General features: G+C 37.2%; 1 protein-coding gene across 1 annotated transcript in view; it reads right to left on the reverse strand.

The window, feature by feature from the left end:
* kcnk2b (potassium channel, subfamily K, member 2b) overlaps nt 1-10,662 on the reverse strand; it is a 29,586-nt gene extending 18,924 nt beyond the window's left edge. The window contains exons 1-2 of the mRNA XM_015004491.2: nt 10,331-10,662; nt 2,371-2,488 (exon numbers count right to left, since the gene is read on the reverse strand). Coding sequence (XP_014859977.2) covers nt 2,371-2,488; nt 10,331-10,519 — 307 coding nt within the window. The 5' untranslated portion in view covers nt 10,520-10,662. The remainder of the gene's footprint in view (nt 1-2,370; nt 2,489-10,330) is intronic.
* Nucleotides 10,663-11,260: the final 598 nt, after the last annotated feature.

Below are 11,260 nucleotides of genomic sequence, written 5' to 3' on the forward strand. Positions count from 1 at the left end.
TTCTAAATTTGCAGTAGGGGTGAAAGAGAGAGAGGGGATTTTCATTAGTTCAGGTAATTCACTGGGAATTATCTGCAAAGACAAAAGAGATCCGCAGATTTTAACAGATGTTCAAAAATCTCAAGCTGATCTAAACAAACGAAAACAAAAATTACATCTCCGGGATTTCTCTGACAAAATGACACACTGGCTTCGGAGACAGCCTCTGTGTCTGATTTATTTACATAACAGCACGAAGGCAACGGAACAATCAGGAACAATTATGGTTGCATACAGACAGCACAGCAATTATGTGCTGTTTACACTAACAGGCTGCAAAGACAAAGCACACAAATCGCCACCTGGGAGGGAGGTTTCTGCAGAAAAATCAAAGCTCTTGCCCTCTGCTACCACCCTTACTTCATTTATGCAATTTGGTGTTATGTGGACATTTCTAAAAAAAAATAAAAAATAAAAAAAAAGAAAGCCAAACAGATCTCTGTTCTTTGAACTGAAGCCATGGAGCTGTGAGCTAAGAAAAAAAAAAACTCTTTGCCTACAAAGTGACTTACAAAAATGTTTAACACCGCCGCTTGAAATTTGTCACAATTGGTCACGTTACAGCCACAGACTTTAATGCATCTTATTGGCAGTTTATGTGAAACACCAGCACTTCTCTAAAGGGCAAAACTAATAGTTGTCCAGCCAAAAGATTCTTTCATCTGAGCTTCCCCAGATTTTTGGCTGCTTTTCTGATTAAAGCTGACCTTTCCTGGCTTGGCATTTTAGGTGGTGGCCATGTCTTTGTGGCATTGCAGTTGTACATTACTCTTTTCATTTATATACAATGGACTGAATAGTTCTTTTTTATTTTACTATATATTTAAAGCTTAGGGTATTGTTTTCTAACTAAGCCCTGCACATCTTTATTTATGGCTGTCAGGGCAGAAGGAGGCTGACTATATGCCTGCTGCTCTTGTCAGATGTTTTTGAAAGACCGTTTTACTTTCTCTTACACATTATGCATTAGTTTGTGTTAATGCCATAACATAAGTCGCAAAATGTGAAATGGGGATTGCCTATGCACGCTTTTGCGAGGCGCTGTGGCCTTTGCAAAAATTCAAATATTCATTTATAGCAACTCAACTTTTTATGTGAAAACGTGCTTCTTAGTAATGATCTGACAGAGCCTACGTTTAATAAGCTGCAGGTGCCCACCAAACAGATGTGGAAGAAGCCTGTGAATGTGTGTGATCATGTTGTGACTGGTTTCAAAGAAAAACAAAAAAAGAAACATGACTTCTCCATTGCGCAACACACACTGGGAAACTGGAAATGCTTCTGGTGAGAGTCTGGGCTGCATGTGGGTTGTATCGTTTGATACTACAGCGCTCATCGAGAACACGCTCTGCCTACACATTATGGCCATTCATGTGAAAATCCAAGCACACTCTTATTTCCAAGCTGATAGCCAAATCAGTTCATTACACTTTAGTGCATTTAATTTCCTCATTAGAGACTGAGCTTTGACAGGGCGCTGGAGATGTGAAATGGACAACCCACTGAACAGACACTGCAATCTGTCAAGGTCCAATTGGAAAAGCCAGATGAGCTGTCAGAATGTGTGCGTGTGTGTGTGTGTGTGTATGTATGTGCAAGAGTCTGTAAGGAGGGTGCTTGTGTGAGCTGTTACTTTTTTTTTTCCTGATTAGTAAGCTCTTACAGCTGCAGATGACACAAAGAGGGGACAAATTGTGTAAAAAAAGATGGGAAGCATGGTGGATTTTCAGCCTGTGGCATTCAGATAAAGGGTAATGTGCTCTAATTATAATTTGAGTCCTGCATTTAACTTCTGTTGCTGTGAATGAACAGGATATTAGCTCTGTTGCAAAGAACTGCGATAACATTTTAAACCTTGCAAGGAGCAAAAATCACTTAGTGGAAATTCTCTTCAGTTGGACAAATGGTTGACCAAACTGAGGCTAGATTCAGAGAGAAGTTCGCTATCCTTGTGGTTCGGTCATTCATCTGTCAGTTATGTTGAATATATTGTTTTCGTTGTCTTACTGATGTTAAATAGGCTCCATTCAGTCTGCGGTGGAAGTGAAAGAGCAAATCAAGGTGCAATCTCGTAGAGGAAATGAGTTTTTTGCAACTGTTGCTGGAGTGCAGTCATTGTGCAATCTTGGACAGGAGCTGATGTGACTCTAATTTGTGTGTGCAGGTGCAATTTCATGCCAAAATGGTCCTTGAAATTACACAGTTATTCTGCCATGCTTCTACTCTCTAAAAGGGGAACATATGTTTTTTTTTCTTTTTTCTTTTTTAATTTTCAGGACTCAGAAAACAACAGGTGCTATTTTCTCTTCAGTTAGAAACTATTCTTCCTACCGATTGTGGTGATTACGGTCCCGGCAAAGAAGAAGGAGGAACTGAGGTCCCACAGGCTCGTCTGATTGGACAAATTTGACGATGGATTCACTCCAGCACGAACTGCCAAAACCAGTTGCTGCAGACGAAAGGAGAGCAGTTTAAACGTTAAAGACGGCGAGTCTCGTTGCGAGTTTGACACAATATAAGTTCAGAAACTCAGAAGATGAATACAAAATTAGTGGTGCACGACAACTATCCTGGGGAATAAATGACAGCCGAGGTAAACATCCAACGAAGCCAATTAAGAGTGGAGAACAGATAAGTAGCATCTGTCACCTTTTGAAGATTTTCTTTTTAAGTTTCAGCCTTATTCACAAAGAACCTGTCAAGGCTGTTGGGAGTAAAGCAATAAAAGTTCTCAGTTTTGATGAATTCTTGTTTACCTTTTCGTGTTTTCCAAAGCCAAGTTTCACGCCCACTTCACCTTTTAAAAAAGCCTTCAATCAACATGTGGTCTCCAACGTAAACACTAAAATGCAAAGAGCCTCCCCACTCTAAAATCCATGCTCTGTCTATTGTGTTTGAGTGAAAGACTGAACATTTTAACTCTGTGTGAATTGGTGACTTTCTGCACCTGGGCTGCTAAATGCATGAATGCTAAACAAGGTAAGATGAACTCAGTTTAGCCGTTTTCATTTCTGCCAACAGTTTTGACCCCTCTTGCTCTCTCGCAGTCTAAATAAACCACAGACAAATCCTTAAAAATACAGTTTCCTTTGTATTTCTCTAATATCTAACTCATCTAACTTAGTTATAAAGCTCAAATTTTCCTCAAAAGACTTAAATTTGAATTAGATATTCACAAGTCATTTTTCCTACATCTAAATCATGACTCAAGTCTTTGAGAGGCAAGTTCAAGTTAAGTTAACTTTTCTTAATAAATGCACACCAAAACATACTTCTGACCAACAGTGCATTACTTTAGGTTAAGAATTGAAATGTATAATGTTTACCATAGGTTCTAATTTAATGCAAACATTCAATAGCACTTTTTGATTCTAGCACTCACCAACAATCATTTAATGTTTTCAGATTTGAACTTAATATTACACACATAATGATCTGATTTTATTGTGTTTTTCAGGCTCAAATCTTTCAGTTTAAGCAAAAAAAAACAAACAAAAAAAAAAACAACACTGTTGAATTTCTGTGCTTCTTATTTTAGTCTTTAAAAATCTTTATCTTTAACAGTACCGTATAACATAATGACATGCTTAACTATTAATTATTTTAAGAGCTGGAAGGATTTGAGCTCACCTTTTGTTATTTACAACTGACCCTGGGTTTGGGTTGAAACAGTACATCATATTTAAGACAAAAGGTTGACTCAGGTGGGACTTGTGATCTTTACAGAATCACTGAGACAGGAAAAAAAAGAAAAGTTTTGAGACATCAGGAGAGCTGCAGGCAAACCTTTGGCTCTAATGCTAATAATTGTGGGAGAAGATTTTAAAACATTTATCTCCTGTCTATTAGGGATTTTCTTTTAAAACTCAAAGCCTGTAAAATATAAAATCTCCTGTGATGCCGTTTAATAATTTTGCGACTTTGAGTTTCAGGAGGGAGCAGCAGATGGAATAATCTCCATTAACTGAATTTAATATGAATGGACCTCCTGGAATAGAGCAGTATTGTTCCATTAATGATGTTCATACACAATATTTAGGGTCACTAAAATGTCACAGAGCGTACAGTGTTTATTATTATTCATCATCATTAGTCACTGAGCCTTCTTTAATTCACATCAGGGAAGCTGCCTCTGCATAAGAAAGTGAAGACGAGAGTATTAAAGTGGAATTAAAAGGACAGCGAATGAAAAAAAACTGATTTACAGTTCAGACAGTAATATGTCAGAGGGAAGACAGAGAGCTAGATCAAAATTACACTGGCAGTGTAAAGTTGCACTTACCAGCCACTTCAAAAGGTACACCTTGCTACTAAAAAGGTCGGACTCCCTTTTGGGTTCAGAAACATCTTGATTTTTTTTTTTTTTTTTTTTTTTTTTTGTGGCACAGAGGAACATGTCTGAAAGATTTCTCTGAGATTTTGTTCCATGTTCACATGATGGCATCTCAAACCTGCAGCAGATTTGTCAGCTTTACATCTTTGACGGAAATCTCTGACACAACTCAAAGGTGCCTTGTTGGACTGGGATCTGCTGAATGAACTCATTGTCAATTCAGTTCCAGATGATATATGATTTATGTCATTGTATGTTTTTTTTTGTTTGTTTTTTTTTGTTTTTGCTGGAAGTGTCCCTGAGAAGATGTGCACATAAAAGGATTGACACAGTCAACGCTCCGTACTTTAGGGAAACATCTCACCTTCCCATCTGAATGCTGTTGGACATAAACTCATCTAACATTTTCCAAATATGTTACTGAAACTGTAAATTGTTGCCTGAGTTTTCTAAACGTAGCTGACAGGAGTGGAATCCATTGTGGTTTTCTGCTGCAGTAGCCCATAGGCTTCAAGATTCAACGTGTTTTTTTTTTTTTGTATTTACAGATTATTCTCTATAAATTAGAGAAAAGTTGTGCAAGAAAATTTCAGCAGTGTAGCGGTGTGGCACCAACAAACATGCCACATTGAAAGTACCTTAAATCCCTTATCTCCCTCGTTCTGTTGCTTTCTTTAATTTGTACCAAGTCCTCCAAGTTCCTTTGATTTCTGCTAAATGTCTGCCTGATTTGACTTTTGCATTGACCTGCAATTGAACTGGTGTACCTGAAGAAGTTGCTGATCAGCGTTTATGGTGCAGTTTATATATTATTCATCAGTGAGTGACTTTTCTTCCATTACCTGTTTTCCCCTTATCTGAGATGAGACCAAGGTAACTTGTTCAAGTGAAAAACCAATATACTCCTCTGCCTAGAGATACTTTATGTGTTTTATGCATATTTTTGCTCCCAATAGTGAGTTGTAGCTTTGCACAGAACAGCTTTCATTGACTCCCCCAATGTAGAGAAGCTATTGCTCTACTCCAAGCTTCCCCCAGAGCTCCAGAATAAAACACTATCATACTAGAGATATTCCTCCACTTGAGGTAGGAACTGAAACCTTTGGGGAACATTAGTAAGTTTAGGAACCATGGCCTCAGGCATCACTTTAATTTTTAAACTCTAAGTTTGATAAATCTGAACAGACCAGAAAGAAACAGAGAGCCATCATGATACGAGCCGTTTTAGTCTAAGAACGCAAAAGAACCAAGCATCTATGCTTATTTTGTTATGTCCATGTATCATTCTTCTGATTAAGAGAATGGAAATTTTGTGCTAGAATGTTTTCAGCTGTTCAAAGCCTAAAAACAAATGTAAATGAGGTTAAAAGATAAAACCTCCCATCCATTGTTCCTCCAAAGAAATCCTTCAGCGAGGCAAGGCCTTTTGCTTTTCCCCCACGTGAGCTTATCATGTCTTCCCTGCTCTATCTTTTGCACGCAAAGCTGCCCCATAATAAGGCGAAATTATGTGGACATCACGCAGGCTGTTGGCGAGTTAAACCAAACAGTTGAGAGAATCTGAATCGTCAAAGCCTTTTTTTTTTATGTAGCTTACCTTTTTAATTACTCCCTTTGAGAGCACACTTCTCCTTCATCCTCTGCTGACTAGCTTTTGAAAAAAGTTGTGCGTCTGTGCAAAGTAAAGAGTGAATAAATGGCACCTGGGTTGAAACCGTGCATCAATAAATCATCAGAGGAAAAGTAGTTGCTTGAAAGGTTGCTTAACTCAGTCACTGACCTGCTCACTAATAGATGACAGGCAGAGCTGACGAATGCTGTAACATTCTTGCGAAACAACAAAAGGACAGAGTGATCTCTGGTTGAAAGTGGAAAGCTGTCTTACAATTAGTCTGGCAGTACCAAAAGAAAACATGCTTCCAACAGGAAAAAAAAGTACTGAGTTTGAACAGTAATTAACAGAGGTGGTTTGTCCTAGAATATGTTAGCTGTATTACATGACAATGTTTTCATATGGCATTTAATAAGCAATCAAAAATCCAAATTTAAAACAACACAATTAGACCTGGTAACCTGAAATCAATTTGGAAAATAATAAAGGCTAGATTAGACCAAATTTGAAAACGAGTTTTTATTTTTTCCATGGGGGAACAGCTGTCTAAAACAGGGAGACTATTAAGAACAGAATTCAGCTCATGAACAAAATGTCCAAATACCTGATCTCAAAGGATAGATATGTTTTTGATCAAATGTACGTATTTCGCTTTGCTTTAAACTTCAAAAGTGAAAGGTTTGTGGTAATTGAAGGCCAAAGTCCAGTGGTGCTTGAGCGGCTGTCTAAGAATTCAAAATAACAGAAAATAATTCCAGATCTGGAGATCAGAGCTGAAAAGTAGAAAATAACTACACTTTATATATAGAAACATTCTGCCATTTTTAATTTTCCCTTGGTTCTGAGCCATGAGAGGCTTTGAGTTTGATTTGTGTTTGTCTGCTATTTTATTCAGCAAGTGGTTTGATTCTCTTGTTTCTGTGTGCTTGTAGCATTCTGATTGTTTATCCTGTTGCTTCTTGTGCTTGAATCCCTCTCAGTGCAGCTGATCAGTGGTCATCTTTGGTGGTTTTCATTATTCCCCGTCAGATTGTTGTTATTGTTAGGACGCCTTCACACATTTGGAGGTGTGCACACCTCCAAATTGCACATGGAGAATTCAAGCTGTAGTTCAAATGCAAAGTAGAATTAGAACACAGTCTAGGATAAGTCCTGTCCTTGAATTGTAATCATTGATTGATAATTAACAAGGTCAGCAAAGAGAAAAAAAAAAACAGAAAATGGAAGCAAAAGCCTGAGAACCAATCAAAGAGACTTTAACACGATCTTTTTAAGTGGTTTCAGGAAACTACTCCAGGTTTGACATCCTCAGTACAATCGGCTCACAACAACTACATAAAAGCGCATTTAATTTTTTGTGCACGATTATTTTTCACTCCTCTTGCCAAGATATAAGCGTTCACTGTTTCCCAGATTAAAATGAATAGAATGATTCAGCAAAGCATAGCACTCTGTGACAAAAGCACCGATTGTGTCTCCTTTTGTTTTGCTTTCAGTTCTGAAATACTGAAAGTTTTTCTATGCTAGAAGTTTTATTTTGCATCTCACCTGCCTGCTCCAGTCTGAATTTAGGTCAAATTCATAGATAATTGTTTGGCATTGTCAGAATCTCAGCATAGACAATGACCAAAATTCATGTCAGTGAAAGATTTTGCAGCATCCAAACATAGCTCCTTATAGACTTTCATGAAGCTCAGCATAAATGTTGCAGATCTTTTTAAGGTGACTGCAATTAAACGATGTTAATGAGCTGCTTTTCAGTCTCAACATGAGATTTTTTTGTTTTTCATATGAAAACAGATGGAAAAAATATGGAGCAGCTTTTCTTGGGAATCCAGACATTTTAAGAAAAAAAAAGCACAGACAACAGCGAAGAGACAAACAGATATGAAGCGGATGAGACCAGATTGCCTAAACGTGCAAATAGATACATGATGCCAATTACTAACATTCAACTTGTTTTAGGAGAGTTTATTTCATGACAAACCAAAACATGAGTGTGAGCTACAATGTATATGTATTGGATGCGTCTAATACTGTTTTTTTTTTCTGTTTTATACTGAATATTGTAGTTTTCAGTGCATTTTAGTTTGTCTCTCCAAGAATGGAAAACTAATCCTGTGTCTTATGTTGACTGTTTACCAAGATCATCTGCAGATGCAGCAATGTTCTTTGTATAATGCAGTATTTGTGTCCCTGCAGCACGTTGCTGTTGTTCAATGTTCTCCTGGTGGTGGATTCATAAACATTAACCTTTACTCTGTATGTTAATGGAATCCAAACTCTTTAGAAGAGAAAGTCTAACCTTTTCCAGTCTTGTGAAATCTTTGCACGAACTTAGAAATCTCATTTACTCCTGCTCTGATACCTATCCTCATCCTTTTAAACAATATTTAACTTCCTGCTTCTAAACACTCCTGATTGTCACCATATCAGTTTAAAAAAGGTGTTTTAACATCAATAGAAACTGAAACTGCCACTTAGTGGAGCCTAAGAAAACACTCTTTGTTTCTACGACAACAACAAAACTACCAGTTATTGTGAATTTTCTCTTATTTTTTTAACTAGGATATCTTTGTATCTATTGTTTTCAGTCTAAATTATGTAGAAATCTTGAAAAATGTAAAACACACTTTCAAGGACAAAATTGAATCTTTCGAGAAAAAATAACCTATAAAATTATGACTTTTTATCAAGCCCTCTAACGAGATTTCCTCAGCGTAGTAAATATTTGTGTATTGAGTAATACAGTGTCAACAGAGTTCAGTTGCATTATTCTCAAGCAATCTTGGTTGAGTGTGTTTAAGAATCATCACAGGATTACTGGTAAGGGAAAAAAAAATCTTCATTATGACAAAGGTTTGAATAAAATTATAATTTTATTCAAAGTCAGTTTTTGCACCTGATCTTTACAGCATATAGTGTTAATGCTATATTATTACAGTTGGGGCTTCAAATTGGCTCATATTTGCATTTTCTTTAGATACAAGGTAAGTAAACTTGGTATTTGAGATGATGCATTCAAACTGAAAGAATCACTGAAGAAAATATACAGCATTTCATGCTTGAACATCTCTTTAAAGTAAGAGAGTGGGTTACAGTGACATCTTGTATCAAGCAGACTGAAGGCAGAAAACAGTACATTTCCAAGCTTTGATTGTTAAAAGATATTTTTCATGGATTAAAAACACTAAATGTAATCACAGTGGGTCAAGGAACTTGCACTCGATTCTTGATTTCTGCCACCTTGTGGTCTAAACTCACTGGCGACTTTGTTAGGTACACCTGTTCAGTTGATTTAAACAGAAACTGCATTTTAATCTACAAATTATATGTTGCAACTCAGTGTCTGTAAAACTAATTTGAGGCAGAAAATGAAAGCAGTTCAGTTCCTACGTCCAAATGCTGCAGTTCTTATGATAGTTATAGTTATGATAGTTCACCCAGATAGCTGCTAGGTGAAGCAAAACATCTCGGACTAAACTCTAAAAAAATTCAAAAAGTCAAAAAATCAGTTTTGTAACTGATTTTAAAACTCTGGAGAACAAACATATACAAACGTAGCTGAGAAATTGTTTTGTCACCTTGCCATTGTACGTCTATGCATCTTGACAGGGCATAGCTGTCAAAATGCTCACTATGTAAGTTAGCTCATGTGACATTTCGCTATCAAGGAACCTGTGCAGTGTTTTCCCTAACCAAGGTGGGCGCCTGCCAACAGGACTGCACTTCAAACTTCATATTTTTAATCCAGAAGGTTTCTATTTATTTATTTTTTTACTTTGACTATTGATCCAGCATTCAGACTGGTGAGTTGAGGCACGTGAAGAAAAATGCATATTCTATAGAATGCGACGACTCTGATGATGATAGAAATAAATTTTTTTGTTCCATTATAGTTGCATGATGTAGATGGCTGCTAGTTTACTTGCACTAAGACGTTCTGATTGTATCTGCATGCATTTTGTGTACTTTGTTGTGGTAAAATTACCACAACAAACTGCAGGAAGTTTAATAAAATGTTACTCCACAAAGTATCTAAAATAAGCAAAATTTTGTAAGCAGGAAACAAACCGCATTCAAGTGAGAAACGACCAAACAACCTTCTTTGAGGTTTATTTTAGCATACAAGGCGATTCATTCCACGACCGACCTCCAGCTGTGGTAATTGTTGTTTTTGTGGCAAAACAAAATATATACTGCAAGTGCTCTGATATTACTTTGTATAGGCAGCGTTTCAATAAATCATTCACCTTTTTTGCAACAGTTTGCTATGGAAAACACAAAACACGGAAATAAACTTGTAAAGCTCATTTTCTCAGCAGAAAAGAAGATATTACACCTGCCTTGACAAGATCCTCCAGCTCCGTTGAATTTAGGCAGCTGTGCTTGGCCAAGAACTTCAGTTTCTCCTCCAGAATGGCCGATTTCAGCTGGCTTTCGTAAGGCTGCTCCAGAGCCTGGAACACCGTCGCCCCGATGATGAGGTACAGCACCACCAGGAAGAAAATGGCCGACACAGTTTTCCACCTCATGACTGTGGTCCGGGTGTCGCACTCATCATCGGGAGTATTCAGCACCACTGGTTTTGCGGAGAACGACAGGCGAGGCTTGGAATTGTGGACGGCAGCCTTTGGGTCAAGGAGGTCAGGTGCGGCCACTGGAAGGATGGAGATGATCGTTATCTGAGGTGTTCCACACTAAAAGAGCTAAAAAATTGTACATGCTTCTGTTAAAAGAGCTTAGCTAACAAATTATGTGTTGTTTTTTTCTCTGTTACTTAATACATTTGACTTTGTACCAGAAGCTAATTAAATAATGTGTTGGATTATTGCCACTGCAGGGCAATTGTTTGAAATTTTAATATTTAAACTTCACCAGTAAGAAGATGACTGATTGTTTCACAGTTTTCATTTCATTGTACTTGTTTGATTTAGTCTCTCTTACTATTTTTATTCCTTCATTCCTTCAATAGATCTTGACAGAGAGCTAATGCTTCAAGTAACTCCTGTTTTCTCTTAGCCAAGGACTTTACACCTCTTTAACAATATTTCCATTGTTTTTCTCCAACTTTCTCAGGGCAACAGAAAAAAAATATTACTTTTTAAGGAGAAGTTTATGTGCAGCACAGCCAGCTAGTACAGCCATGCAAAAAACATGAGGCTCTGTAGACAGGCTGTATAAAATAGTAACTATGCTGCATTTTTCACTATAATTTCTTTCACCTTCTATCCACAAACATTTTTACCATGTTTCTTTAGGGGGAAAACATTTTT

This window comes from Poecilia mexicana, unplaced genomic scaffold, assembly GCF_051168715.1.
Source record: "Poecilia mexicana isolate PSO_F unplaced genomic scaffold, ASM5116871v1 scaffold_21, whole genome shotgun sequence".
Classification (NCBI taxonomy): domain Eukaryota; kingdom Metazoa; phylum Chordata; class Actinopteri; order Cyprinodontiformes; family Poeciliidae; genus Poecilia; species Poecilia mexicana.